The sequence below is a fragment of the Chelmon rostratus genome, chromosome 13, assembly GCF_017976325.1.
Source record: "Chelmon rostratus isolate fCheRos1 chromosome 13, fCheRos1.pri, whole genome shotgun sequence".
NCBI lineage: Eukaryota > Metazoa > Chordata > Actinopteri > Chaetodontiformes > Chaetodontidae > Chelmon > Chelmon rostratus.
The window spans coordinates 3,774,598-3,799,647 of record NC_055670.1 but is presented as its reverse complement, the minus strand read 5'-3'; the positions used below and the strand labels follow the sequence as shown (position 1 = coordinate 3,799,647).

General features: G+C 43.0%; 1 protein-coding gene across 1 annotated transcript in view; it reads right to left on the bottom strand.

The window, feature by feature from the left end:
* dgkh (diacylglycerol kinase, eta) overlaps positions 1–25,050 on the bottom strand; it is a 49,449-nt gene that overhangs the window by 14,116 nt on the left and 10,283 nt on the right. The window contains exons 4-17 of the mRNA XM_041950723.1: positions 21,341–21,421; positions 13,812–13,916; positions 12,054–12,186; positions 8,956–9,062; positions 8,344–8,469; positions 7,428–7,530; positions 5,521–5,683; positions 5,265–5,373; positions 4,601–4,822; positions 4,150–4,241; positions 3,745–3,844; positions 3,318–3,606; positions 2,817–2,948; positions 887–1,021 (exon numbers count right to left, since the gene is read on the bottom strand). Of these exons, the coding sequence (XP_041806657.1) occupies positions 887–1,021; positions 2,817–2,948; positions 3,318–3,606; positions 3,745–3,844; positions 4,150–4,241; positions 4,601–4,822; positions 5,265–5,373; positions 5,521–5,683; positions 7,428–7,530; positions 8,344–8,469; positions 8,956–9,062; positions 12,054–12,186; positions 13,812–13,916; positions 21,341–21,421 (1,897 nt within the window). The remainder of the gene's footprint in view (positions 1–886; positions 1,022–2,816; positions 2,949–3,317; positions 3,607–3,744; positions 3,845–4,149; positions 4,242–4,600; positions 4,823–5,264; positions 5,374–5,520; positions 5,684–7,427; positions 7,531–8,343; positions 8,470–8,955; positions 9,063–12,053; positions 12,187–13,811; positions 13,917–21,340; positions 21,422–25,050) is intronic.

Here is a 25,050-nt window from a genome sequence, read left to right as displayed (position 1 = left end):
CACATGAGCTGAAATGTCCGAGAGATCCTGTCCTTGTGCGTTTTGTTAAGGTCAGGTGAAGGTGAAAATTACTTGCATGCTTTCTCTGAAATATATTTCTTTTACTCTTTAGATTCAAGATTCAAGAGTCTTTATTGTCATTGCACATGTCAATGAAATTTTCATTGCAACCCCCATGTTAGATGGTAAGAAAGATAAGGCTAGAAAGAGTGAATAAAATTAAGATAACTACAATAAAATAAAATAAACCAACAATGCAATAAAAAAAATATTCGTGAAGCAATTAAAAATATAACAGAATGAAAATATACTTAGGCAATAAAATATACTAAACAATAAACAATAAAATATGGAAGTGAAATGTGTAAACAGAATAAAATATACAAGCAGAATAAAATATAAAATATACACAGTGAAATGTTCCGACAGAATAAAATATGCCAATGAAACTGAAATGTGCTGATATACTAAAATGTATATAATTATAGTATATGTGTGTACATAAAAGTCAAGTACACAGGAGGTGCAGGTGGAGGTAGAGGTGTAGGTGTAGGTGTAAAGTGCGGTGTGCAGTGTTCACAGTCCTCACAGTCTCTCACTCCAGTGAGGGGCTGCTGGGGGTGACAGCTCTAACAGCTCTGGGGAAGAAGCTGTCCCTCAGTCTGTTAGTGGTGGTGCGGATGTTCCTGTACCGCTTTCCTGATGGAAGCGGTACAAACAGTCTGTGGCCCGGGTGGCTGGGGTCCGTGGCGATGGATCTCGCCCTCTTTCTGACCCGACCTTCATATATAGAGTCTGTCTATAATGTCTAGTTGTGCGTGTGTGTGTGTGTGTCTCTGTGTGTGTGTGTGTGTGTGTGTGTGTTTGCATGTGTGTCGCTGTTTACCAGGGCAGATGATGCGTGTGTTGAGTACAGGGAGGTTCTCCTTGCTGGTGGTGAAGGGGGTGATGGTGAAGGAGCCACAGGACTGGGTGCTGCGGCTCACCCTCCTCTCCGTTGGAGAACAGGGACTCTTAGCAGCTGGACACACAGAAAGAAAAAACATACTGACTTTTCTCTTCTCATATTATTTTAGGTGGATATTCCTCTTTCGTTAGGACACACACACACAAAGAAAACACAGTGGCGTTAAGTTTTAATGTGACACCACCCTCTCATACCACCAGGGGGCATAACAAAAGTCACTGCCACTGCTACGAATGGGCTGGGCTGCATACATGGAGGAAAGTGAACAAATATCAACTGACAATGATCCACAGAATGAAGCTGGCTGTCAGTTGCTGGTTGATACTAAAACATGAGCAGAAATAGATTTTTTTTGATACCAATTCTCCTCTATACACAGTTCAATGCTGCTGATTTAATATTGCACTCAACAGTAACACTTCAGAATAAAAGCAGGGAGTTATAACAGGTAATAGGTGCTGAGTAACATAAATTTAGGAAATTACCTTGAGGTTTATATACAGGTGCATTCCACAATTAGGACATTAAGGTACAATGTTTATGCCCTACAACTGTCTGAAAGGGATAAAGTGTAGGGGCAACAGGAGCCTTTTCATATACAGTATAATTGTGCAATTTAATCTGAAGGATCTGTTGTTGCCATCCGTCAGCCATTGACTGTTGATGGGTTTGTAAAAATATCTGTCTCATTTAGACTTCTGAATACTCAGTTAGGTAGTGTTACGCAGCCGAAAAAGTATAGCTTCACGTTGCCTCTCTTATTTTTACCTTTCAGCAGCTACGCATTTGTGGAGGTAGGAGGCAATAAGAGAAAACGAGGAGAAGATACAAAGCAGAGGGTTTGACTGATACCTCCTAGTCTTCCAATGGCTGGAAAACGTGTGGAAGGAAGGAAGCAGGCCCATGATAAACAGGAAGAACTTCTGCCCCTAAGACAATAACACATCCTGAGGCCTGTGCACACACACTCACAGAGGCACACTAGACATTTACACAGAGTAGCATGCATGTGTGTCCACATACAAAGCTTCACACATTCAGACACATATAAACAGGCACACACACAGGCTTTATAACTGCCCTGCCACCACAGTTTCTACAGACACGATAATTTACGATGAAATAAGTTGACTGTTGTGGAGACTGAGGATGGAGAGATAAACATCATAGCCTGGTGCAAGATGAGGCATATCACAGGAGAGCATGGCTTCTCCAGGCACTTTTACCACTAATCCTTGAGTTTATTTATGACAGGAAACATGATTTGCGTCAGCAGCACTTTTTTCCATTTGCTATGTCTGGTTCTCTGTGGTGCAGGGAGTGCCATATCCACAAGGTGGCAACATTTAAATCCTGTGTGATCTATCTCCAAATGCATCAGTTCACTTCAAAGTAGAAGTAGTCCTCTTCTTTATTTCCATTTTAACAATAATATTATTCTTTTATTCTTCTTTCCACTGAGAGGAGAACAATACTGACTTTTATACAATTGTCTATCCTCGTGTTTGCCTAAATAATGGGAACACTGGAGCAATGTTTCCTCAGTAGAGAGAAGAAGGGGGGAATGTGTTTTAACCCAAAGCTGAGGCATAAATAAATTCTACTCAGCTATCTTTCAAAGCAGGCCTCAACCACTAATTAAAAATGGCTTTGAAGACAAGGATGCCAGCTGGCAAAGTGGAAGGCCGGGCTGGACAGGTTAAGCGTTCTGGAAATGGCCCAGAAAGCATCAGGGCCAAGAAGGTGAAGGGTTTGTAAGCAGGTCACAGATCACAGACTTAAAATGGGTCGAGGCCAGACAGGTCAGAGATTTGAAACAGAGCTGAAGCCGCAGTAGTTGTGCACTTACGTGGCACTGCTTCCAGTTCCTTGGTATCCTCATCCTTTTCGCTGTCTCTGTTCTCCTCTTCGCTGTACTTCCTGAACTCGAGAGGAGATGGCAGCTCGGTCTCCTCTGTATGGGCGTTCTGCTCATCAACCACTGACGACAGGAAACACAGGAGGGATAAAGACAGAATGCATTACATGCTACACTGCACGTCCATGCTTATACAAGTTTCTCTTTCTGTTGCATTTCATGAATAGAGATGCTGTGATAAAAAAAATGTATTTCCACTGACCTAATAACTGAGATCATTACAAGGCAGATCATCTTTTGCATGAACAAAAGTAATTCTACTTTTAGATTAGTGTTCATTTCTGCCTTTTTCTTCACAAAAACCTGCTCCTCGTTAAATTTCCAAATAAGATTGTAGAACATACGCCAGCCTGAAACAATTCATTTCCTTCACCAAACGTTGGGTGAACTGGGTTCTGAGTTTTCCCTCCATGATAATGCAGCATGTGTTACCTCTCTCGGCCTGTTCTATGATCTGCCGCACAGCTTTCTTCAGACTGTTGGCCCTCAGCATCAGCTGCTCCCTGCTTTTGAACAGCTGGTGTCCCTTCTCCGTCTCCTCCTCCTCCAGCTTCTCCTTCAGCTCTGTCAGGCTCTCCACGCTGGCCTCCTCCTCTTCCTCCTCCTCTTCCTGCTCCTCCTCTACAATAGGAGGAGTGGAGTGGGGAAGTGAAGGTAAAGCCTGGCACTCTGTGTTCAGGGTCTGGAGGAGGGAGTCCAGCTTCTCATTCAGGATGGCACACTGGTGGGCGCAGACGAGAGGAGACACAAACAAAGGCAGCATTCAGAGGATGGCAAATTAGCAGAAATTGAATATACAGGGAGTGGCCTTTCAGCACAGGCGGATGATGGATGTTAACTGCATTGATTTGAGGCTTACTTTGAGAGACATAGTGTCGCACTCCTCAGCGTTCTCTGTGCTTTTTTCATAGGCTTTCCCCACTTTGGCAACAAAATCCTTCACTGTTTCGCACAGGATCCTAATTAACAGGAAGAAAATGTCAGTGTTTCTTGGTATAATTTATAATTATTTATTGTTTACATGCCAACTTATAGCTCTGCTTTAAACAATATACCATGAAAATAAAGTTGCATGGTATGACCTATAAGAATTACACCATCAATATACCACACGTTTTACCTCAATGTCTATATTGCATATTTGTGATAAAACAATGTCAGTTAAAAAAGGCCTTTATGAAATCTATGAAATGTTGTCGCTGGTTATTTCCAGCTGATTCTAGTGGGCTTGTTTGGAGTCATGCTTTTGTGTTAAAACACTCACTTGGCAGAGGAGATGACCACAGAGTGCTGCTCAGAGTTGAGGATCTTTGTCAGGTGAGCAGCTACTGAGTCTTCATAGGCTGAAATGTGAAACTGGAACACAAAACACACAGAAAAAATGCTAAGCGTATGCCTGACTGTTAGTATTTAGAAAACACTACATAAATACTGCAGCTTGCAGCAGGCACTATACCATAAAGCACATTACTCTCACCAGTACTGCTAAATTTTAGTATACAGTAATATATAGTATCATAGACTAAACACTAGACTCGTGTGGTCCTATGTTCAGGTTGGAATCTGAGCTGAGTTTAAGTTAAATTGAAAATGTCATGCACTATTTCCAGCATGTTCTGCATCAAACGACCTCCTGCTCATGTCTGTCTGTAAGCTCTGCTGGGTTTGATTGTGCCTACTGATGCATGTGAATATCTGTCAGCTCCTGTGAGTACCTGGCAGTCGTCAGCTCCCTCAGGCGTGGTGGGGCAGCTGTGTTTGGGTGGGATCTTAATCTCATAGGTCATGATGCTCCAGCGGTCCAGCATCTTGGTGCTGGCTCTCTCCAACTTCTCCAGTATCTGGGGCAGCTGGGTGTCATCGTCGCACGATGGGCCCCAGCCCAGCACGCGTGCCAGATCGTTGCCCGTGCCTAAGGGCAACACCCCAAGCTGGCACTGAAACACATGCAGAGGGTTTATTTGCCATGAGGGAATACATGCCTGCTGCAATCACAATGAGCTCTGTGTGTTTGGACACACATGCCTGTGTGTATATAATGAGTGCATGGCTATATGTAAGCTGGCCAGGAGCAAAAAGCTCAACTGGAACATTGACCAAGGACACATCATTTTCTCTCTACCTCTACAATTTCTGAATTTAAATGTAGAGGATTATCTACATAATATGTTTATTTGTTGTAAAGCACGCTCAGCCGCAATTCTTGCATAAAAGATGCTTTAGAAATAATAATAATAATTATTATTTTTATTATTGCAATTGTAATGAATTTTGAACACAGCAAAATAAATGACCATCCTACTAGTAATAATTCAAGTTCTGGTCAATGCTGTTTTTGCTGACATCACAATGTCCCCATAATGCTGTTTATTACAGTACCTGTTTGTGAAGATTGAGTTTGTCAATCTCCGAGAGGACCCAGCCCACACTCCCATCGCCTCCACACACCAGAATCCGGAAGTTGTCAAACTTCTGAAACAAGCGCAGACTGACAAAAACACATACACACACTTCACTTATTATCCAGGATCAACTATTGCCAACTATGGAAAATAACGCTTTGGAATGCAGTACATACTACGTATGAGTCTGCATCAATACACAGCAGAAATTGGGAGCCTGTTTATTTCCTCACCCGAGGTGCGGCCCACCATTGACCAGGTCGAAAACTTGAGCAGGGTTGAGGAGCTGCTTGAAGCGTCGTAGAAATTTCACTCCCTGGTTGTCACCACTTTTGGAGTTGACAAAGACCAGAAGGGGACTGGCACATGATGGGGGGCAGGTGGCTTTCCAGAAACCTGAGAAATGGCAACAGAAAAGGAGAAAGTGAAAATCTGTTGAATGTTCTAAGCACTACACACTAAATTTCACACAATTCCAATGTGTTGTTTTGACATCAGAACTCTCAGTCGTGTATATAACGGTTAATAAAAACAAAGCCAACAACAACAGCAGCAGCGCTGGATGCAGCAGCTGGCGGGAGACAACTCTGTCATCGTTAAACAACCTCATCAAAGTCTCTGTGCCTGCGCGTGAGTTGAATAATATATAGCAGCACAGCACATGCCAAAAACACGTGTTTTGCTATTTCGCTGGAATGAACACACACACACACACACACACACACACACACACACACACACACACACACACACACACACACACACACACACACACACACACACACACACACACACACACACACACACATACTAATCTGTGGGAGGTAATGCAAGAGGTTTGTGTGCTTATAGCATAATCTGTACACCCCTAGCTCTGAGCAGTTTAGGGCTTCCACCATACTGTTTGTGTGTGTGTGGCACGCTATCTACCCCCAGCCCTCCTTTTCCTTTTCTCTCTTGCATCATCCTTCACTTTATCCTTCTGCTCTTAAATGTCTCTGCCTACCTTCTTTGATTATTTCCTTTCTGCACCTCTCTCTCTCTGTGATCTTGTCAATAAAGGATGGATTGATGAAGGGTGAGTGGATGAGGAGGAGGAGGGAGGAAGGGAGAGGCGGGGGAATCACAACGCACCAGCACGTGTTACAGTCTGCCCCCCAGCCAATTACAACCAATGTCCTGGAACGTGAAGAGATGCAGACAGAGTGAAGGACATGGAGAGAGAGAGAGAGAGAGAGAGAGAGAGAGAGAGAGAGAGAGAGAGAGAGAGAGAGAGAGAGAGAGAGAGAGAGAGAGAGAGAGAGGAGGAAGCCAAGGATATATCTTCTATTTGCCCTTCTTCCTTTTTCTTTTTCCTTTATGCTCCTCCCTGCATCTGGATCCCCCTTCCTCCCTCTCTCTGCCTCTCTTTATCCTTCTACCAATTAGCTGATGCCAGCTTTTTACAGACACAGTGTGCACTGCATATGTGTATGTGTGCACTCGACCCCACCATTGGATTCAGCAACAGTAATCCAATCACACATCATGCTTATCTGAGTCTGCCTGACAGGTGCTGATCTCCATCTAAAATGGGTTTAATGTGGACTCTGGCAAGCATGCACACACACACACACACACACACACACACACACACACACACACACACACACACACACACACACACACACACACACACACACACACACACACACACACACACACACACACACACAGACTTGAACACAGAGGAAAAACACTGAGTGGTCACCTATGAACAAAACGAAAAAAAAATACAGAGGAGGAATACACACAATGTTGAACAGAGAGCCTGAAGCGATCCTCACGGTGCTTTGAAGCCATCTGCATTTTATTGTGTGATGTCTGAATGCTTCTATGAAATGTGACATGATGAGTATGTGTATCCATTTTTACAGCAAGTTGGGATGTATCCAATTAAAAATTCTTCTCACGCACACAATGCTGATCTGTTTTAAGCCCTCAGAAAGGTGTGTGTCGACCTGTCAGATAGGGCTATTTTTAATTCCAAAAATGCTCAATTTCCTGGAACACATACCAGCACTCTGTCCTGCTCTCTAATACCTGACCCTTTGAGTGAGTCACCGTGATTGCATTGTGTGTGTGTGTGTGTGATGCTTACCATCTGAGTCGATGCTGTTGAGCGCAGTGGGGGGAATAATGGAGACTTTGCATTGACCCAGTGGACATTTGCGGGGGTACAGGTCCATACAGGCTGTGTGCACCTAGAACAACAACAGAAAACACAATGGAAACATGTATCAAGACTTTATCGGCTTGCCTCTCATATCGGTGTACAACAACAACGACAATTCCCTACGGGTGTGTGTTTTAATAGAAACATTAATGATAAATGATTTGACATGTAGTCTGCATTAAAGATGACTGCTCCATTGCTATTTTAATATAACCTCTGGGTAATGGACAACAATTAAAAATCAGCCATTTAGCTTATACTGGCACATTTGCAGTTAGGGAATGCACATTGTTTCGACAGAACATAAATAATGAATACAAAATTATTTATACATAATCTTACAATAGAGAATACTACTGCAAATATAAAAAGAAATAAACCATATACATCCATACACTGCTGTAATCATGTATAAGCCCTTTTCCCAAAGTCAGAGTTGGAGGAAGTTGCTCAATCAGGAGCAAAGATTGGATGGATAAATGATGGATCGTGGCTGATTGAAAACAGCACTGCAGCATTCCAGACCTTCCATTAGTCAAGATCCATCAATCAGCGACATGTAACCGGCATGGATTTATGAAATGCTACATTCTAACTGTGGTTGCATGTTAAACAACAGTTGCAGTTACAAGCTTACATGCTGCAAACAATTAACAAAAACACAGTTCAGTCATTTTAAGATATGGTTATCCAGACACACTGACTGCTGAGACTATGCTTTTTGTTGACTTGGGTTGTGTTCTCGCTACGATTCAAATGATAAGCTTTTTGTGTCATCTTAATCCTGTTTAGATGTAATGTAGCAGGTGCAAATCAAGCATTTACAAGACAGATGTCTTACCATAGCTTTGCACCACAGGCAGCGCCAGTCCTGCAGTCTCAGTACGCTGCCACATGTCTTATCACACACGGCACACTTGGCACTGACAGGCAGGTTGCCTTCCAACCACTGGTGAGGCATAGCAATCTGTGCACATACACACACAAACACACACACACACACACACACACACCAAGAAGAAATGAAGTGAAATACTTTACTCTGTCTTCTTTTATCAGCTCTTCTTGGAGCACTTTTCTCAATTGCAACTGGTTCCAAATCTCTCTTTGTTATGGCCCTCTCTTATGGGCAGACAACACAAGTCAGAGTTTCAGTATTTTCCCAGCTTTTTCTTTGCTTGAGGAAAAGCCTGCAGCACATAATTTTTATCAACTCTCCAAAGAAAACAAGGATAATAAAGTTTTTATACATTAGAGTCGGCAGAGTAACCTAGTCAAGTGAAGTCAGTTGATTTATACAGCATAATATCACAAATGACAACTTTGCTTCAAGAGTTTTTATTACCTTTATAACCTCTACAGCATGCAAAGCCCAATGCATTGCAACACATGAATGCCTTTTCAATACAGAATGGATTTCCAGAAAAATAAATAATTTTACACACAAACTTACCCCATCCTCATCCTCAATGATATCCTTCCCTATGGAAGCCAGGGTTGTCCATTTACAGTTATTAGTGGCTCTGACAGCACAGCGTTTATGGGCTTTGAATTTGCACACTGAAAAACACACGGGCGACACTCCTTTAACAACAGTTAACATCACTCAGCAGCTTCATATTGTATCACCACATTAGATGGACGCATTTGAGGCATGAAACTAAATAAATTATATCACAGTAATTGGTTATGAACTGTTTTTGACAGCACAGAGCAGTGTTTCATTGTAAAATATATTAACTTGTGATTGTGTGATGGGAATGACATTTAGCTCATGCCTAGGTATGATCAGATACGGAGGCAATTTAAGAGGTCAATTTTTCCACTTAAAATGCTAAATTTCATTGATTTCTATAGATTTTTTTTCTAAACAAGCTGAAAAACACTGGACACTGATGCATGACTCAGAAACAGGCACACCTCACAAAGTACAGTGTTCTAATGGATTCTGCCCTAATGAGATGTCAGTGGGTGTAATTGCTAACCACCCTAAGCCTGTTCTGCACTTACGAATCCGACAAAGCATGAGGACTTAGCTCCACCTCACAGGCCTCAATCCATTTATCTGCAACCAGCAACAGGAAGTCTACAGCCAGGCTAAGAAGGACCTAAACCCTGGACCACACATGGTAGGTTGATCAGGATACCTGCTGGATTACTGTGCTAAAGCCACACATCTGTACAGCCTCTGGTGCTGTGCTGACATTGACTCACATAATGTACACACATGTGTGTGTTTGTATAGTTGCTCTGTGCGAGGGGGGACAGGTGAAAGTAAATGTCTGCTACATGTAATCAGTTTCACCATTATCCTCAGTAGCCTCATCCCAGCGCTTCAGTAGTAGACCTCGCTTTATATCAGTTGATAACAAAGCAACCTATAAAACTTTAACATGCATCCATCCTGTTATATACATACAACATCTGTCAAGGTTCACACAGTCTGCACACAAAGGTAGCCAGGTGAAGCAGTTAACCATTTCATACATTTGACGTTAATGTGTTGAATGCATGTTGCTCTGACTCAGGAATACGAAATGTAAATACAGCATGAATATTTCCTGTAAAGATGGCAGATGGAGCGCTTGTCTTTTCCTCCATTAAGGATGAGGCACTTAGCAAATTCATGAATAATGTCTGAACTTTACTTCTAGCCAGCCCACCCATGCTCATACACACGCACGCACGCGCGCGCGCACACACACACACACACACACACACACACACACACACACACACACACACACACACACACACACACACACACACACACACACACACACACACACACACACACACACACCATTAGGCAGTCTACACAGATATACAAACTAAGTACAAGTCATATCCGGAGCAATAATTGATGGTTCAATCTAGTTTACCGCTAAATGCTGTTAGAGAGCATTAGCAGAACATTAAGAGAATTCAGAGGACATGATACCACTGCCTGTTAATGGCCAGGCTATACCCTGAGCATTCACAAACCAAACTGGAAGAAAACATCATGTGTAGGCCTACCAGTGTTCTTGTGAGCGTGAAATAGAGACAGAAAGGCAGAGTTTGTCTGTGTGTGTGTGTGTGTGTGTGTGTGTGGCTACGTAGCACAAATCAATCCCCACCAGCCATCCTGTGCTGGAAATCGAAGGGAAATTTAAGCTGCGCTGATTGCTGTGAAACTGTTTGGCCGGCTGCTCTCGACTTTTAATAGAGACACTCTCTTTCTCCCCCCTTTTTTTTCTTCCATCCCTCTTTCTACCATTCTCACACACTGTTTCTCATTCTCATGGCCGTTCAGCCCCTTCTCACTGTCTCACATTCGATGGGACTGAGTCAGACACCAGTAGGCTCCTATTGGATTGTACTGAACAACTTCTGCGCTCAGTGAGGACCTATAGTTTAACATGAGCTCTATATTATAAATGTGAGAGGCAGTCTTCATGAGGCCAATACAGAGCTTTGCATCACCCTATTGTTTGTTAAAGGTGTGTGTATGTATGGAGTGGGATAAGCTGATTGAGATCACATGAGTTAGATGCTGCTCTAATGACTAGGTCTTTTCAATCTCTCTCCATCTCTCTGTGCATGTATTTTTCTTTTGCCTTCTACTCCTGATATGAGACGGCGTCATTGTCGAGGATAATAAGTGCTGTGGAGAGGCTCTTACTGCCTTCACACATACACACCAAACCAAGCACACGTGTACAGTGTGCACACATATACATGCACACACTCACAGGGGAACATTAGCAAAATTAGAAGGAGAAGATATGCAGATGGTGCTCGTTAAGGTCTGCTGCCTGCCACTGACATTTTACACCAGCAAAAAATAGTGTCAGCAAAAAATAGTGTCAACTTCCCATGTCAGCCCTCTTCTCCTTAACACCACACTTCACTGTTCTGTCACGGACGAGGTGAGGAGATGTGGCGTCATGCACAGCATTTATTAACAGGTTTTTTCCCGCTGTTATGGGTAAATGGAGAGACGTGATTTTCTAAAAATAAGACTCACATAGATTGAATCACACTTATCTAACACATAGCATGTGGATACAGACTGACATATATTCAAGTGTGTGCAGTGTTAAAGGCAGTTCACTACCAGCTTTTTCACTCTCTCTACTTCAAGCAGTGCGATGGGCATCCCACTCCACAAACCAAAGCATTTCAGACTGGCGCTGGCTACGGTATATCCAATCTGCTCCACTTGGACAGACAGACAAGAATTTTCTCACTTCAATGACTCACACACGTCCTTACACAGCACAGTCATTTACCATCTCAAAGTACATATAGACCTGCCAAATCCCAGGCTTTAGTTACAAGCGATGTGCTGCAATGCTACAGTATGTCTGATGTTTAAATAGAGAGTAGGAAGTCCATCTGTGAGCCAGTAATGAGATGTGGAAATGAGTGAGAGCTGCCTGAAAAGGTCATGGATTACAAGAGTGTTATGTAATAAAACACTATGTAGACTTGACCAATAACAGATCAGCAAATTACCATTTGTGTGTTTGACATAAAGCATGTGTAGTGTTAGTGTGTGCTACATACCTTCACAGGAGAGGCCGTGAGACGTGACTCCAGACAAGCTATCTTTACAGACGTTGCAAAAGGTGGGCCGTGCATGGGAGCAGGCGTACCAGTTGTGCATCCCTGAGAAATGTTCCACATTAAACTGTGCCGTCTGACAAAGGAGAGGTTAAAACAGGTTGGCAGCACTGGATAGTCACAGAAAAGCAAGCACATAATAATAATACATAACGTGACATATATATGACTGCATATTACTGCTACTGTCTATTTTCATTCTAAGTGCAAACAGCACACTTATTTAACATGGAAAATAAAAATGCACCTGTTTCCAGCGGCAGACACAAACCAACACCTTCTCAGTTCAAGTTCTTGCCCTAATAATTATAATTTACATTATAAATTTACTACTTATGCACGGCATAAGGAATGAACACAGCAGGACATACATCAGTGCTCTACTAGCTGACAGTCATTAGAGTGCGGTGCTGCTCTAGGATTTTAGAAAAGAGACACCCGGTCAGGAAAAGTGGATACTTCTATACATATTAGTGTATAGAGAGAGCCCCCCGTGGAGCTCAAGCTAATGTGAGTACCATATAAGTGTGGGCGTTGCGTCTGCAGCAGTCGGCGCTGCCCTGGATACAGTTTGTGTTTCATAAGTAGGATTGTAACAGGTGCTTCTAAAATTGGGACACTCAGATCCTTACCAATGCTACACTGGAGAACACAGTAATTAAAATGGTGTTGTGTTGGCATCTTGGCAGTGGTGTGTGTGTGCACACATGTGTGTACCCGGTGGTGTGTGAGCTCTGGGGGTGCTGCTGCACTGCGGTGCAGTAAGGGGGTGAGGGATGGGGTCTTATATAAGATTTCCCTCCCAAATCAAATCCATTAAAATGCAGTACGGCTTTATTCCTGCGCTCCCCTTCTCCCTATGCTGGCCGCAACCCGTCACTGTCAACACATCACCCAGATTTATACTCCTCGCACGTTTCTCACCGACAGCACAATATTCTCTAGAGTTTGGGATGGTTTGATGAAAACATGGCACATAAGTCGACAGTCATTTCGAAAGACCGTCTTTGGATAACAAAGACGAGCATTAAAATGGGTGTTGCAGTAAGGGACTGTGGATACAATCACTCCCTGTTTACGTGTGATCATGAGTCATAAGGGGTAGAAGAACTGGGCTGCTGCCGAATCAGACATGAGCTTTGTGATGGTCAGCATGTGTCTGGGTTTTGTATCTGACTATCCATGTACACAACACATACTTTTGATACGAATTATACTGTGTGTGTATCTTCTTTACTGTATCTGAGTGTAGAGTTGGACAACTGCGAGTGTGCATGTGTGTTCTTGCATGCTCAGGTGTGTTCACTGGTTCTTTGGGCCTCTGAATTTGAACATATGTGTTTTGCTTCTGATTTAACAACTTCCTAGATCTCCCATTGCCTTCAGGGTACTGCATATCATGCCACACAACATGCAACTCTTATTCCCACTACACTTTACACTCTCATCTGGGCTCATCACTAGTCTCAGGATACATAACTGGAGGTAAGGTAAATCCTTGGGTAGATAATATTTGGTATAAACAGCAAGATCACTCTCAAAATCTCTAAAAGCAGATACACCTAAACCGAGATCTATTGTTCCTGCAGCGCTATCTCTTAACACTCCCTATCTCTCTGCTCAGTGTCCTCGTCCCCTCCCCACCACACACAGAAACTGGCATGGATCTGTCTATGTGCTGATTTGGAAAGGGATTCTTACCTCGTAATGCTCTCTGGACTGGACGGACTTCAGCGAACTGATCCAGTCCTCCATCTCTTTCCTGTTCTCGGCACAGAGGATGAGCCTACGGAACGGAGTGATCACCTGGAGGGAGAGTGAGGGATGTGCGTACGGGTGAGTGACTGAGACAGATAGTGTTGCTAATAAGAGAGAGAGAAATTTTTCAGCGCTTTCTTCAGCCTGCGGTGCCACTGAGAGGAGAGAGAGAGCTTGGCTCCGGCTTTAAGGGAGAGAAAGGATGAGAAGCCCCCTCCCTCTTTCTTTATTTCCCTCTCTCACTCTCTCTCTCTCTCTCTCTCATTAACTCTGGCTCACTCATCCCATAACACCTTCAGGAGTTAGTCTTTTCCTTCACTCCAGCATTTTTTCCTCTCGGCCCTCTTTCTCTCGCTCTTAGCTCTTCATGTTGCTTTGAGGCAGATATGTGCTGACAGGCGAAGCGCCTCGGTAAAGGCTAAGAGCCTCTCTCCCCCACTGCCTCCGCCCCCTCGTCCTCTCTCTCTGTGTGAGTGTGTTTAAAGGATAGTCTCCCTGTAGATAACCCTACAGACATACAGCACCCTTTCAACACCCCATCACTTATTTATGTTCCCTCATCTCTCATCTTTCTCTCCATCTCTTTCTTTCTCTCCGTGTCCTTATGTTATCGCTTTTCACCTTAGACAGAAAAGTGAGGCTGAATGTTGGCATGGTTCACACACACGAGCACACACACGTGCGCGCATGCGTGCAGTGTGGGCAATATCCCGTGAATCAATATTCATGTACTAGCACTTATGCTGATATTTCTTGCCCTTGGGGAGGAATGCTATTTATGATTAATTACAGTCTTGCACTTAAAAGACAGATGTTCTCTTTTCAATGTCCTCTGAAGTTGAAGAAGCTTGACAGAGCTTGTTGATGTTGTGTATTTGGGTGGACTGTCTCAACATGACACTACTGCCAACAAATTACAAACATGTAATCGATTTTAACACTGTGAGGAATTTTACTGAACCTACCAAATATCCTGTAAGTCTTCAGACTCCTTTTTTTTATGTAGAGAACCAATGTAAATGAGCCCTGCTCCAGTCCCGCTAATTCACATCTGATGCGGGACTGTCTAAGATCCTGCAAGTCTGGGTAGCAACAGAGCACAAATTTAAGTGCTGAACTTACTGTGCTGAATACCAGTGTTGAATACTTTTGGATGGGATGAATTTGCATTCAGTGAAAATGTGACAACCAGAGGGTTAATGTATTTTCCATTTTCTGGTCTGTTATTGTCAGTATCTCTATGTGTTGCACACAGTTTGCTGTGTTTCTTGTTCTCCCACCAAGCCCTCATTGAAATTTCGACAGACCATTTCAGACCAACTATTCACCATAATTTGAAGCCATACATTCAGCTGCTATGGGCGTTCCACAACAAACATCCACATCAGTGCATGTGTGTGTGCATTGTGTGTAATGTGCATGAGTAAGTTGATACATTTGCAGTAGCAGTCCTTTTCTTTCTTTCCACATTTACAGCCACATGTTGCTAACAAAAAAAGGTCTGGTAGAACCTGACATATCTACATTATTAAATACATAATAATAATAATTATAATAATACATTATGAAATAGACAATAGATCATTGTTAAATTGATTATCTTTAAAGAAATGTCTTACTTGTTAAAATACATGTGTCAACTTTGTGAAAGCTTATTTTTTTTGGACCTCTTCTGACTTGTTGCCTTTTGATATAGTCGGGTTAATATACTGTATATAACACAGCATAGGCAATATAGGTGGGTGTATAGATGGGTTGACTTCTGTCCACAGTTCATCCACACATCCAGCTACAAAGATGCAAGAAGCAGCAAGATCTCAGTCATTTTCAGTGGAAACTTTCCTATAAAGATGCACCAGTGTCAGTGGCAGAAAAATGCTAAGAGGCAGAAAGTGTTGTGACAGCTGCAAGTTGAGGAAACTCTGTGACAGCTAGACACAATATTCCCCAGACAGAACATACACAGTATTTGACTGGCCCATCACCCAACCATGCATGTGGATGTGTGAAGGCACATACAACAAAAGGGCTATATGAAGCTGGATGGTGTGACACAGCTAATTCACTGGCTTCCTCTAAGGCCAGCAAGACCCTTTGCACGTGGCCAAGGACACAGTTTCTTGTGTCAAAGGTTACTAGTTAAACAAATGAAGGCATGTTTCCTTCATGAGCAAATGCACTGATTGTGACAATTTCACTGAATCGACTGATTCTGGTTCAAGCTTTGGTCCAAGGCTCTGATCACATGTTTTGAATGTAAAAAGTGGTGTTTTACAAGCCATAAGCTAACGTTAGCCTCATGTGACAGTTGTCCTTCATCAGCCATTGGGGAAAATACACAAACCTTCAAAAACTACATTTGCTAATTGTCAAGCATTGTTTTTTCCCAAATAAAGTATGTGACTAGCTGCAGCAAAAGAACCTGATAGAGAAAATATGTACTTTAACACGACAGTCTCAGAGTCTGTTCGCTGTGCCTTCTGTCCTTTCAAAACCTTCCTCTCTGCTAAGAGCTTGTGAGACTGACAGAGGTGTCTCTGTGGGAAACCCTATGGCAAGAATGCAGAGCACAAGTTTTGCTAAATGCTTAATTGAGGCAGCATTTTTTCCCACAATGACATATTACTGATTGCACTTGAGCGAGAGCAAACAGATTAAAAGGGCAAAAGTCACTTGCAATCTTTTTGGTATTGTTTTATATCATTTTATATTAGGAAATATCCCAAAAAGACAGTATGGAAGTATGGAACCACAATACAGCTTAAGCACTATGTTCAAAGCACTAAGTTCAACAGTCAATTACAGAATGCTGACAGTGATTGCCAGTGGAGACACTGCTGTTTATGTATGCAATTTATTTTTTTATTTAAATTTTAAGTTATTTGCTGATCACTTATTAACATTTCATAAAATATATATCTGTATGGCCTTTAGGTGGATAGCATCTTGAGTTTGAACAATGACCTGTCAACCAGTTCCCTGATCAATCACCTTAATCACTCTTGTAATCAAGACCTCTGATCAATATCGAAATATGTCTGAGTACTGAACTGCATGTTCAGGAAAAAAGGACACAATAAAAATCATGTCAATTCATGTCTCAGCAAAATATGCTTGAGTGTGACTTTTGTCCCTTCCTTCATAATGTAAGCTAACCACACTAGCATTCCTCCTCATTGTTTAATGTAAGTGGAAACAACAGCTCCTAAATTGCTGAATGTGTTTGCGAGGAAGTTTCCTCAGGGACTTGTGTGTGTGTGTGTGTGTGTGTGTGTGTGTGTGTGTGTGTGCGTGTGTGTGTGTGCCTGTGTGCCATTTGTCCATTGATGTGTGTATGTGCATGCACATGAGAAAATTGATCCCTTTGGACATAGATCATCCTGTCTCTCTGTCTCTCTGGTGTACTGTGTCGGTGTGTGTGCATCTTTGCAAGCGTGTGTCTTGTGTCTGGAATGGGGTAGTGATAAGATTGGTTGCCAGGGGAAACAGGAACGGCTGTTTCCAAAAATGGCTCAAAGCATCCCTCAAGTGTGGAAAACCTCTCTTGATAATTGACCTTCAGAGCTGAATAAATTAGACGTGTGTGTGTTTTTGTGCAATGACAACTGACGACAGCATCTCTAAATGATGAGAACTTGTAATCATAAGCCTCATTAGTTGTTATTTTTGGTAGAGAAGCAACCACCAAAGATGAACTGATAATGAGGGACACCCATCACTGTTTACACATACACACACACACACAGGATTGGTGACAGCGGTGCACAGATCCTGTATCTACTGGGACCTGCAGCACAATAGCAGAGGAGGTGCTACAGAACCGTCACAGCTGCTCACTTCCTACAACACACAGGTGCACGTTTGTGCAGTTACCATTTGCAGCTTCGCGTACAGTACTGATACTAACCACAAAACAAATCAGAGCACTGATGTACCGCTGAAGCAATGCACAATTCAAAGCGGATCTGAATTTCTTTGAGATTCATTTCATGGATTTAAAGTGGACAGTAATAAGCGAGGCAATCCAATAACCATGAGTGAGTCAGTGAGAGGCGGTGCGTCCCTGCAGAGTCTGTAATGAGTTTACGGTCTGGGTTGGGCTGAGCTCTCCCTCACGTGGACTTCAAGGTGCTCCCTCTCTGCACTACAGCGACTCTGCCTCATCGTATATTCACACACACACACACACACACACACCCTTTCTACATGCCAGCGAAACTATGGCTTAAACAACAACACGTGAGCACGGAATGGATCAGCTGGTCACATACGTTTTACACCGCTTAAACATGAACACATGTACGCACACAAACAAATTTTTACACCGGTGTGTCAATGCATATCCTGGAAAACGACATGCACACACAGACATCTGCACATCCACACCGCCAGCAGGTTTTGTCCTGATTCTGTTTTATCCAAGTTTTTTATCCCCTGAAATGGTAAGAATATGTTGCATTTCTTATTCCTATTTAAAAATATATATCTTTATTGTCGCTGTTAAATAAACTAGTTGCTGGTGAAGAATTTATAGCAATGAAATGCACGGCAGAAAAGCAGTGAGAGTGAAATTGTTCCCACCAATCGCCAGTGTTATTTGATTCTACTGACTGTGTAGCTTGTCCAATTTCCCCCTTGGACACAAGCGCGTCTTTGGTCCCCCCATGTGAAAGCACAAACATACACATTACACACACTGAGCAGACATCTGCAGAGCTCCCACACGGACGAGCAGAAACCTCCGAACATCTTAGCACTGGCATGAGTCAATCACTCGTCCAAACCATCCAACCAAGTAGCACCAACCTGCACAGAGGACGCCAGCAGCATCACTTATCATCAGAGGACCGACCGACACAGACAGACAGATAACAACAGGAGACCAGACAGACAGACACACAGTCAGAAACTGGTGATTAGAGCGAAGCCCCGCAATGCATCCTCTGCAGTGGTCTGTCTCCCTCCCTCTCTCTGTCAGTCGTGGTCACACAACCTGTCTGATGAAGCCTGGTCTCCTCCTCTCGGAGTGCGTGACCGTGTTATTGCATGACAGAGATTTGAATGAGCATGCAGGCGCTGCAGGTGAGATACCATTCAGCACATCACGTTACCTTTGGTTTTATGTTTCAGTGCTCCTTCTCAGTGAGTCACGTCTGTTCTGTGTGTCCTCATCTCCTTCCCACTCTCCCTCTTCCTCTGTATGCGAGTTTCCTCTCCCACTTCTCAGTGCTCGCCTGTGCCTCGACCTCGCTCTATCCCTCTCCTTCTCTTGTCCCCAGGGAGTATGTGAGCGAGTGCAGCTAGCTTCGGTGTGACATCACTCCAGGATTTCCTCTACTGCACTACCTTGACGCGTCTTTGCCTTCGCCATCTTAAACCGCTCTGCAGTCACTCCGCATCCATCACTAATTTAACATGCTCTTCATTTTTTTTCACCTCTGTTTGTACATAGATTTCTCTACGGTATATTATGCTCACTTCCCTTTTTGTATCTTTGCCTCCCCTTAAGTCATTCTTTGTCTCACTCCCTTCCTTCTCCCTTTCCTCCTTCCACATTCCCCCTTCTCTCTCCTTCCTCTCACCATATTATTGGCGCTGATGCTCATGTGGCATGTTGAGCCCATCTCCAAGCCTTTATTACAGTATGCTTATTACAGCGGCAGTAAACACACACGGTCATGACTATACACACATGCTGCGCACACATGCAGCAGGCACACGTAATCTTATTTATGAATATGGCAGACATTAAGGCATCCCAGGCACTCAGTCAAGCGTTTCAAGACATTGCTAAAAATAGCTGCACACTCTACTCTGGGCACTGCTCTCCTGCCTACATCCTCCTCCTCCTTGTTTCTTATTATAGCAACACCCGGGGAGAGGAGAGACATTTATAGAAAGGACAGGGCACTACTATCTGTTTTCATCCCCTTTGCTCATGATAGTCGTGTTCATCTCCCTCCACCTCCCACATGCTCATCCAGCTCAGCTGCTCATTCTTTTCTCCAACATCCGGCCTCCAATTCAGCGCAACGTCACTTGTTTTCTCCCAATGTGCCATGATGCGCAGCATGTGACAAAAACATAAGGAGTAGTGCTGGGAAATGTATCAAAATATCATCTGAAAATAACTAGGACTGATATTTTCAGGTGTGCAATATGTTGGCTGAATCATTATCCTTGAAGGGCAAAACCTGCTTTCCTGTAAATCCTGATGGATCTCCGGCTGTGAGTGCTGTGCGCTGTCACTGAATGTTTAGTGTTCATTAAAAAATACAATTACCTGCAGTGAATATATAATTAATGGAACTCAGTGGGACAACTATGAATTTTCATTAAACGTGGTCAAATGACCTTGAATCATGTCAGGATCTTTGTTTAGTGCTTAGAACTTCCAATCAGAGATGAAGTTAAGCAAGACACTGAATCAGCTTCAGGGTTGTCTGAATGACTTTGAACTGAGACCATGGCATGCAACTGTAAATATCTAAGTATCACAAATAAGGGGGAAATTTTGATTATGGTCCTTATAGGAATAGTTCGACATTTTGTGAAATACAGTTATTCACTCTCCAACCAAGAGTTAATTGAAAAGACTGATATCAGTGAAGCTACATTTAGCAGCTGGTTCGATTATCTTAGCATAAAGACTGGAAACAGGGACACAACATGTCAGGCTTGGTCCAAAGGCAGCAAAATGTGCTGTACTATCTCGTGGCCCCGGTTTCACTGCTGGTTGCCTGGCAACTGGTACTGGTCGAGAAATTGTTGGTACGTTGTACAAATTAAAGAAACCAGATATACTGTTTTAGCGAGCTTTAGCTGTGCTGGGAGTCATATTTTGCTACCTTCGGACAGAGCCAGGCTTGCTTTTTAGCCTTGTTTTCGGTAAAAGCTAACTGGCTGCAGGCCTTGACTTCATATTAAACAGCCTGATATGACTGGTACTGATCTTTTCATCCTACTCCACCACAAAAAAATGAGTGGATTTCCCAAAGTGTTGGGCATTCTTTTAAGCTTCAAGCAGAAAACAAATCCATGACTTCAACTATGATCTCATTGTTAGACATCCCTCAGGCCAACGAACAATCATTTCATTAGATCAAGAAGCCATTTGTGTTGCTTCAGAAACTACACCATGCCAGTCATCCAAACCCAAAACTCTTAAATCAAGAGAAACAAACAAAAATAAAGAAAAAAGTCTCATCTTCATAATGTCCATGAATCTGAATATATTCTCATTATCACAGCATTGAACCACAGCAATATGGAGATCTGGAGTGCATACCTGAATTTCATGTGGTTCTACACTCACCGGTGACACACTGTGACACACTCAGTCTCACTGCTCAACACGTGTCTTTGCCTGTGATCTCTCCACCGAAATCCAGCCTGTGTGTGTGTGTGTGTGTGTGAGTGTGTGCGTGTGTGCCTGTGTGTGTGTGTCTGCTAAGACTGCAAGATGCACTCACTGTGAAGCTGTTGTTGACATTCTTTGTGCTGGACTCTGCAACGCTGGCATCTGACAGGTCCACCTCGTCAAAGATAAGGGACTGCAGAAAAGAGGAGGTGTGGGGAGAGAAAAGAGGGAAGTCCCACAGAGAGATAGAAGGCACAAAAAAGAACGAGAGAATGAGCCTTGGTACAGTATTTTCTACGCTGACTTGAACTTAGCTTATTGTAACTTAGACTACACTATGCAGAGAACTGCGACTGGCTGTGAGACAAATGTCTCGTCATGACCACACAAAAGCTGGCCTAAAATGAACAGATAAATCTTCTCAGCATAAAATAGGAGCTACTGCAAGAGTCATGAAAGCCATGAGAGGGCAGCATTTAAAATGACCAAAATCATTATCCTGATATCAAATATGTAATCAACAATCTAAGACTCTTTAACTCTGCAGTTACATCTATTTTTGGTCTATTATCAGGAGCTGCAGGCTTCAGATAATACACGACTTCCTAAATACTCCTTAAGGCTGGAAAATGGCACTAAGTGAATGTGATATATATCCTTTCATTTACTGAAAATGAGACGATGTCAGGGAAGCTCGAGGAATTGCATGGTGTAGTTAAAATAAAGGAAACAGCAGCTCATCACACATGTGATGATGGGTATTATGTTATGGTTAAAGAACTCTAACCTTGGTAGACCATATGGCATGCTATTTTTATGATGGTGATATGGAAAATAATCACCTCATAAAAAGCACTGTTATCCTGAAAGACAAGTTATTAACCCCTTCAGACCTAAAAGTTTCCACTAAGACAAAAAAATCCAGCTTTTTGTTACCCATTTCGCATGTTGAAATGAGGCTACATCAAATTATCAACTGAAAATATGCATGTCTGATACCTCACCTCTGACTCTCTTAAAATAGTTATATTTCATTTGAAATTCAATTACGTCACAGTTTGTGTCCTAACAGAGTTCTCCTCTTCATCCACTAAATCAAGCCCTACATTTCTGGAATGGCTTAATTTCTTCATTTAGAATCCTCTGCAGCAACAGAAAAAAGTGAAACATTATGACCACGACTTAATAACTTAGAAATGAAACTGATACCATCGTAAATTACTATTAGTTGTGATAACATGTTTTAGGATTGGATGGACATTACAAATTGTTAGTAAGCCTGTGTTCTTGATATTGAAAAAAATCTTCAAATTAACTTTTAATATGGTAAATGTCACTCTGTCACTGGGCAACTTATAAATCAAATCTTGACATTCATTAGTTAATTCAGCCTATTTAGTTGCCAGGCTTAAGTCACATTTTTAAAAAGTGCATTTTCACTGGCTGCAATCAATTAATATTTGATTTCTGTTGCAGTGGATGGGTCTGAAGGGGTTAACACACAGAGTGCAGGAAAAACTGATGGCTCAGAAATGTTCTGCTCCAGAACAATGAGTCCAATTTGTCTGGCCCTCTGAAAGATAACTCAGTTTGTTCCATCTGCCAGGAAATGCACTTCACCACAACACAGCTACATTATAAACCTACACTGCAGTGAGGATTTCCCTCTTGAGTTTCCTTTGTTTTGACTCTGTACCTAAATGAGACTAGTGCAAAGAACAGGACAGCGAATGTTATTGAATAAGGAGCTGGAGCCAACTCTATACAATATAGCCAGCAGACAGACAGAGAGGAGAGCCAGCACCTATGCACAGGAACATGATATCCTAACAGAGCTGTGATGCGTAAGGCACGCAGCTGAGCTTTTAAAGGGCCGCAGGCCAAAATCTGATGCCGTCAAAGGAATGCCCTCTGACTGCGTGTGTTTGTGTGTGTGGGAGGACTGAGCTCCTGCAGCTGTCAGAGGGAATGCCCAGTTAACTACGCTCTCCCCGGGTCTGGCTGGAGAGGGACACCAGCCAGCGCTTACTGCCTGCCTGCCTGTGTGTGTGTGTGTGTGTGTGTGTGTGTGTGAGGGAGCATGTGTCTCAGCACTTCCACATATGCCTACAAGTGCATGTGAATGCGTGTATGAAGCACTGGCCAACAGGGCCTGAGTATGAATGGCATGCCAACACAAATGCTGCCCCACTGCAGTGCTCTTGGCTAATATACCACTGCATCGCATGTACATATGCTCAGTATGTGTGTGATTACTTTCTACAGTTATTTTGACACACTCCACCTCCTTCTCTCTCTCTCTCACTCACCATTCCATCAGCCCAACACAAACAGACACACACACTTGTATATGTGTGGGCACACTCACTCAACTGTCTTGAGGGAAGCTGCAATGAAAGCTGACAAGTGAATGGACAAAGGCAAGCATCCAGACCCTCTGTTACCCATAGATCCAGAGCTTAGCTCAGTGGCTACATCTCAGCAATAAGCATCCATTCCTACCTCCTCCAATCTCTCTTATCCTTCATTTTTACACCAGGCTATGTGGCTCTTACCAGTTGTTTTACTGTTTCTACTGCCAGTTTAAACAGCTTGGAAGCAGAATCCATGGTCATCTTTAACTGGCTGCTTTTTGTGTTCATATCATGGAGCAAAGGAGAGCAACTTCTAGGTCAACTACAGTGCTGAGATGTAGCCTGTCTGATGGATCCATGAGGAGGTGAGGCTTCCTAAACACAGGACAGCACAGCCAGCCAGGCCACCCTGGAGACAACAGGGTGGATGGACATGTAGGGAATGGGCACTTATCTATAGAGGCAAACATCACTGTCTGGCCATGACAGGGAGAACCCATTTATATGGTTCCAGTAATAAATACTAATCCTCACCATGACAAGCTACCACGAACACAAAGTATTTATATTACTTCATTTTTTTAAATTCTTCCAGCATGGTCATCAAGAGACTTTAAGCTGCAGGGAAGGTCAAGCAACACACAGTGTAAAACAGTAAAAGCCACAGGATGAGTTAGTTTCACAAGATAAACTGATTCAGGCGTGGCTTTACAGTCTGTCCACATGTGTTTTGCTGCCCTACCTCGGATCATCCCCACATTACATATTGTGCATTCATGTCATAGGGTAACAACAAAGTCCTGGACTTGCAACAATTGTCCAGCTCCTCCAAATAGGTGGGATGTGTGGAATTTGTTGAGAGAGCTTAATTTCCTCAGCTCATCCACAAACTGGCTTCCCCACCATCAGAATAACAGCCTCTGTCATGTCATTTTGCATCACTCGTGCCATATGGCATGAATGCAGCACTATCATGTATAGGTGAGTGGCTAGGTAGGGAATGGTTAAGCTGTTGCGGTGGTCTGGCCCCTGACTGTGCTGTGCTGACCCGAATTCTCACTAGGCCTTCCTCAGATCCGCTGGCACCCAGAGGTGGGGGGGAGCGTTGTGCGCCCGTCCAGCACATGGACAGAACTCGCCAGCATACGCGACTTCTGGACACCCTGCGCAGCGCCCGCTCCTGCCAGCGTGCCAGGGCACTGCCAGACTAGTGTGTGTGCAGAACACACGCATACACACAGGCACACACACACGGTCCAGACCAGGGAGGTTAGGTTAGAAGCAAAGGGGGAAAGAGACGTCAACAACAGCAAGTTCAAAAGTTCAAAACAAAATGTACTTGAAATAAAACACAGGTGAAGGTAAAGCTAAGGTGGCGTCAAAAGGAAAACAAATACAAAGATGATAAATCAGTTTTCAAAGGAAGAGAATAAAGGATCCAATCATATTTAATCAGGAAATGATCAAG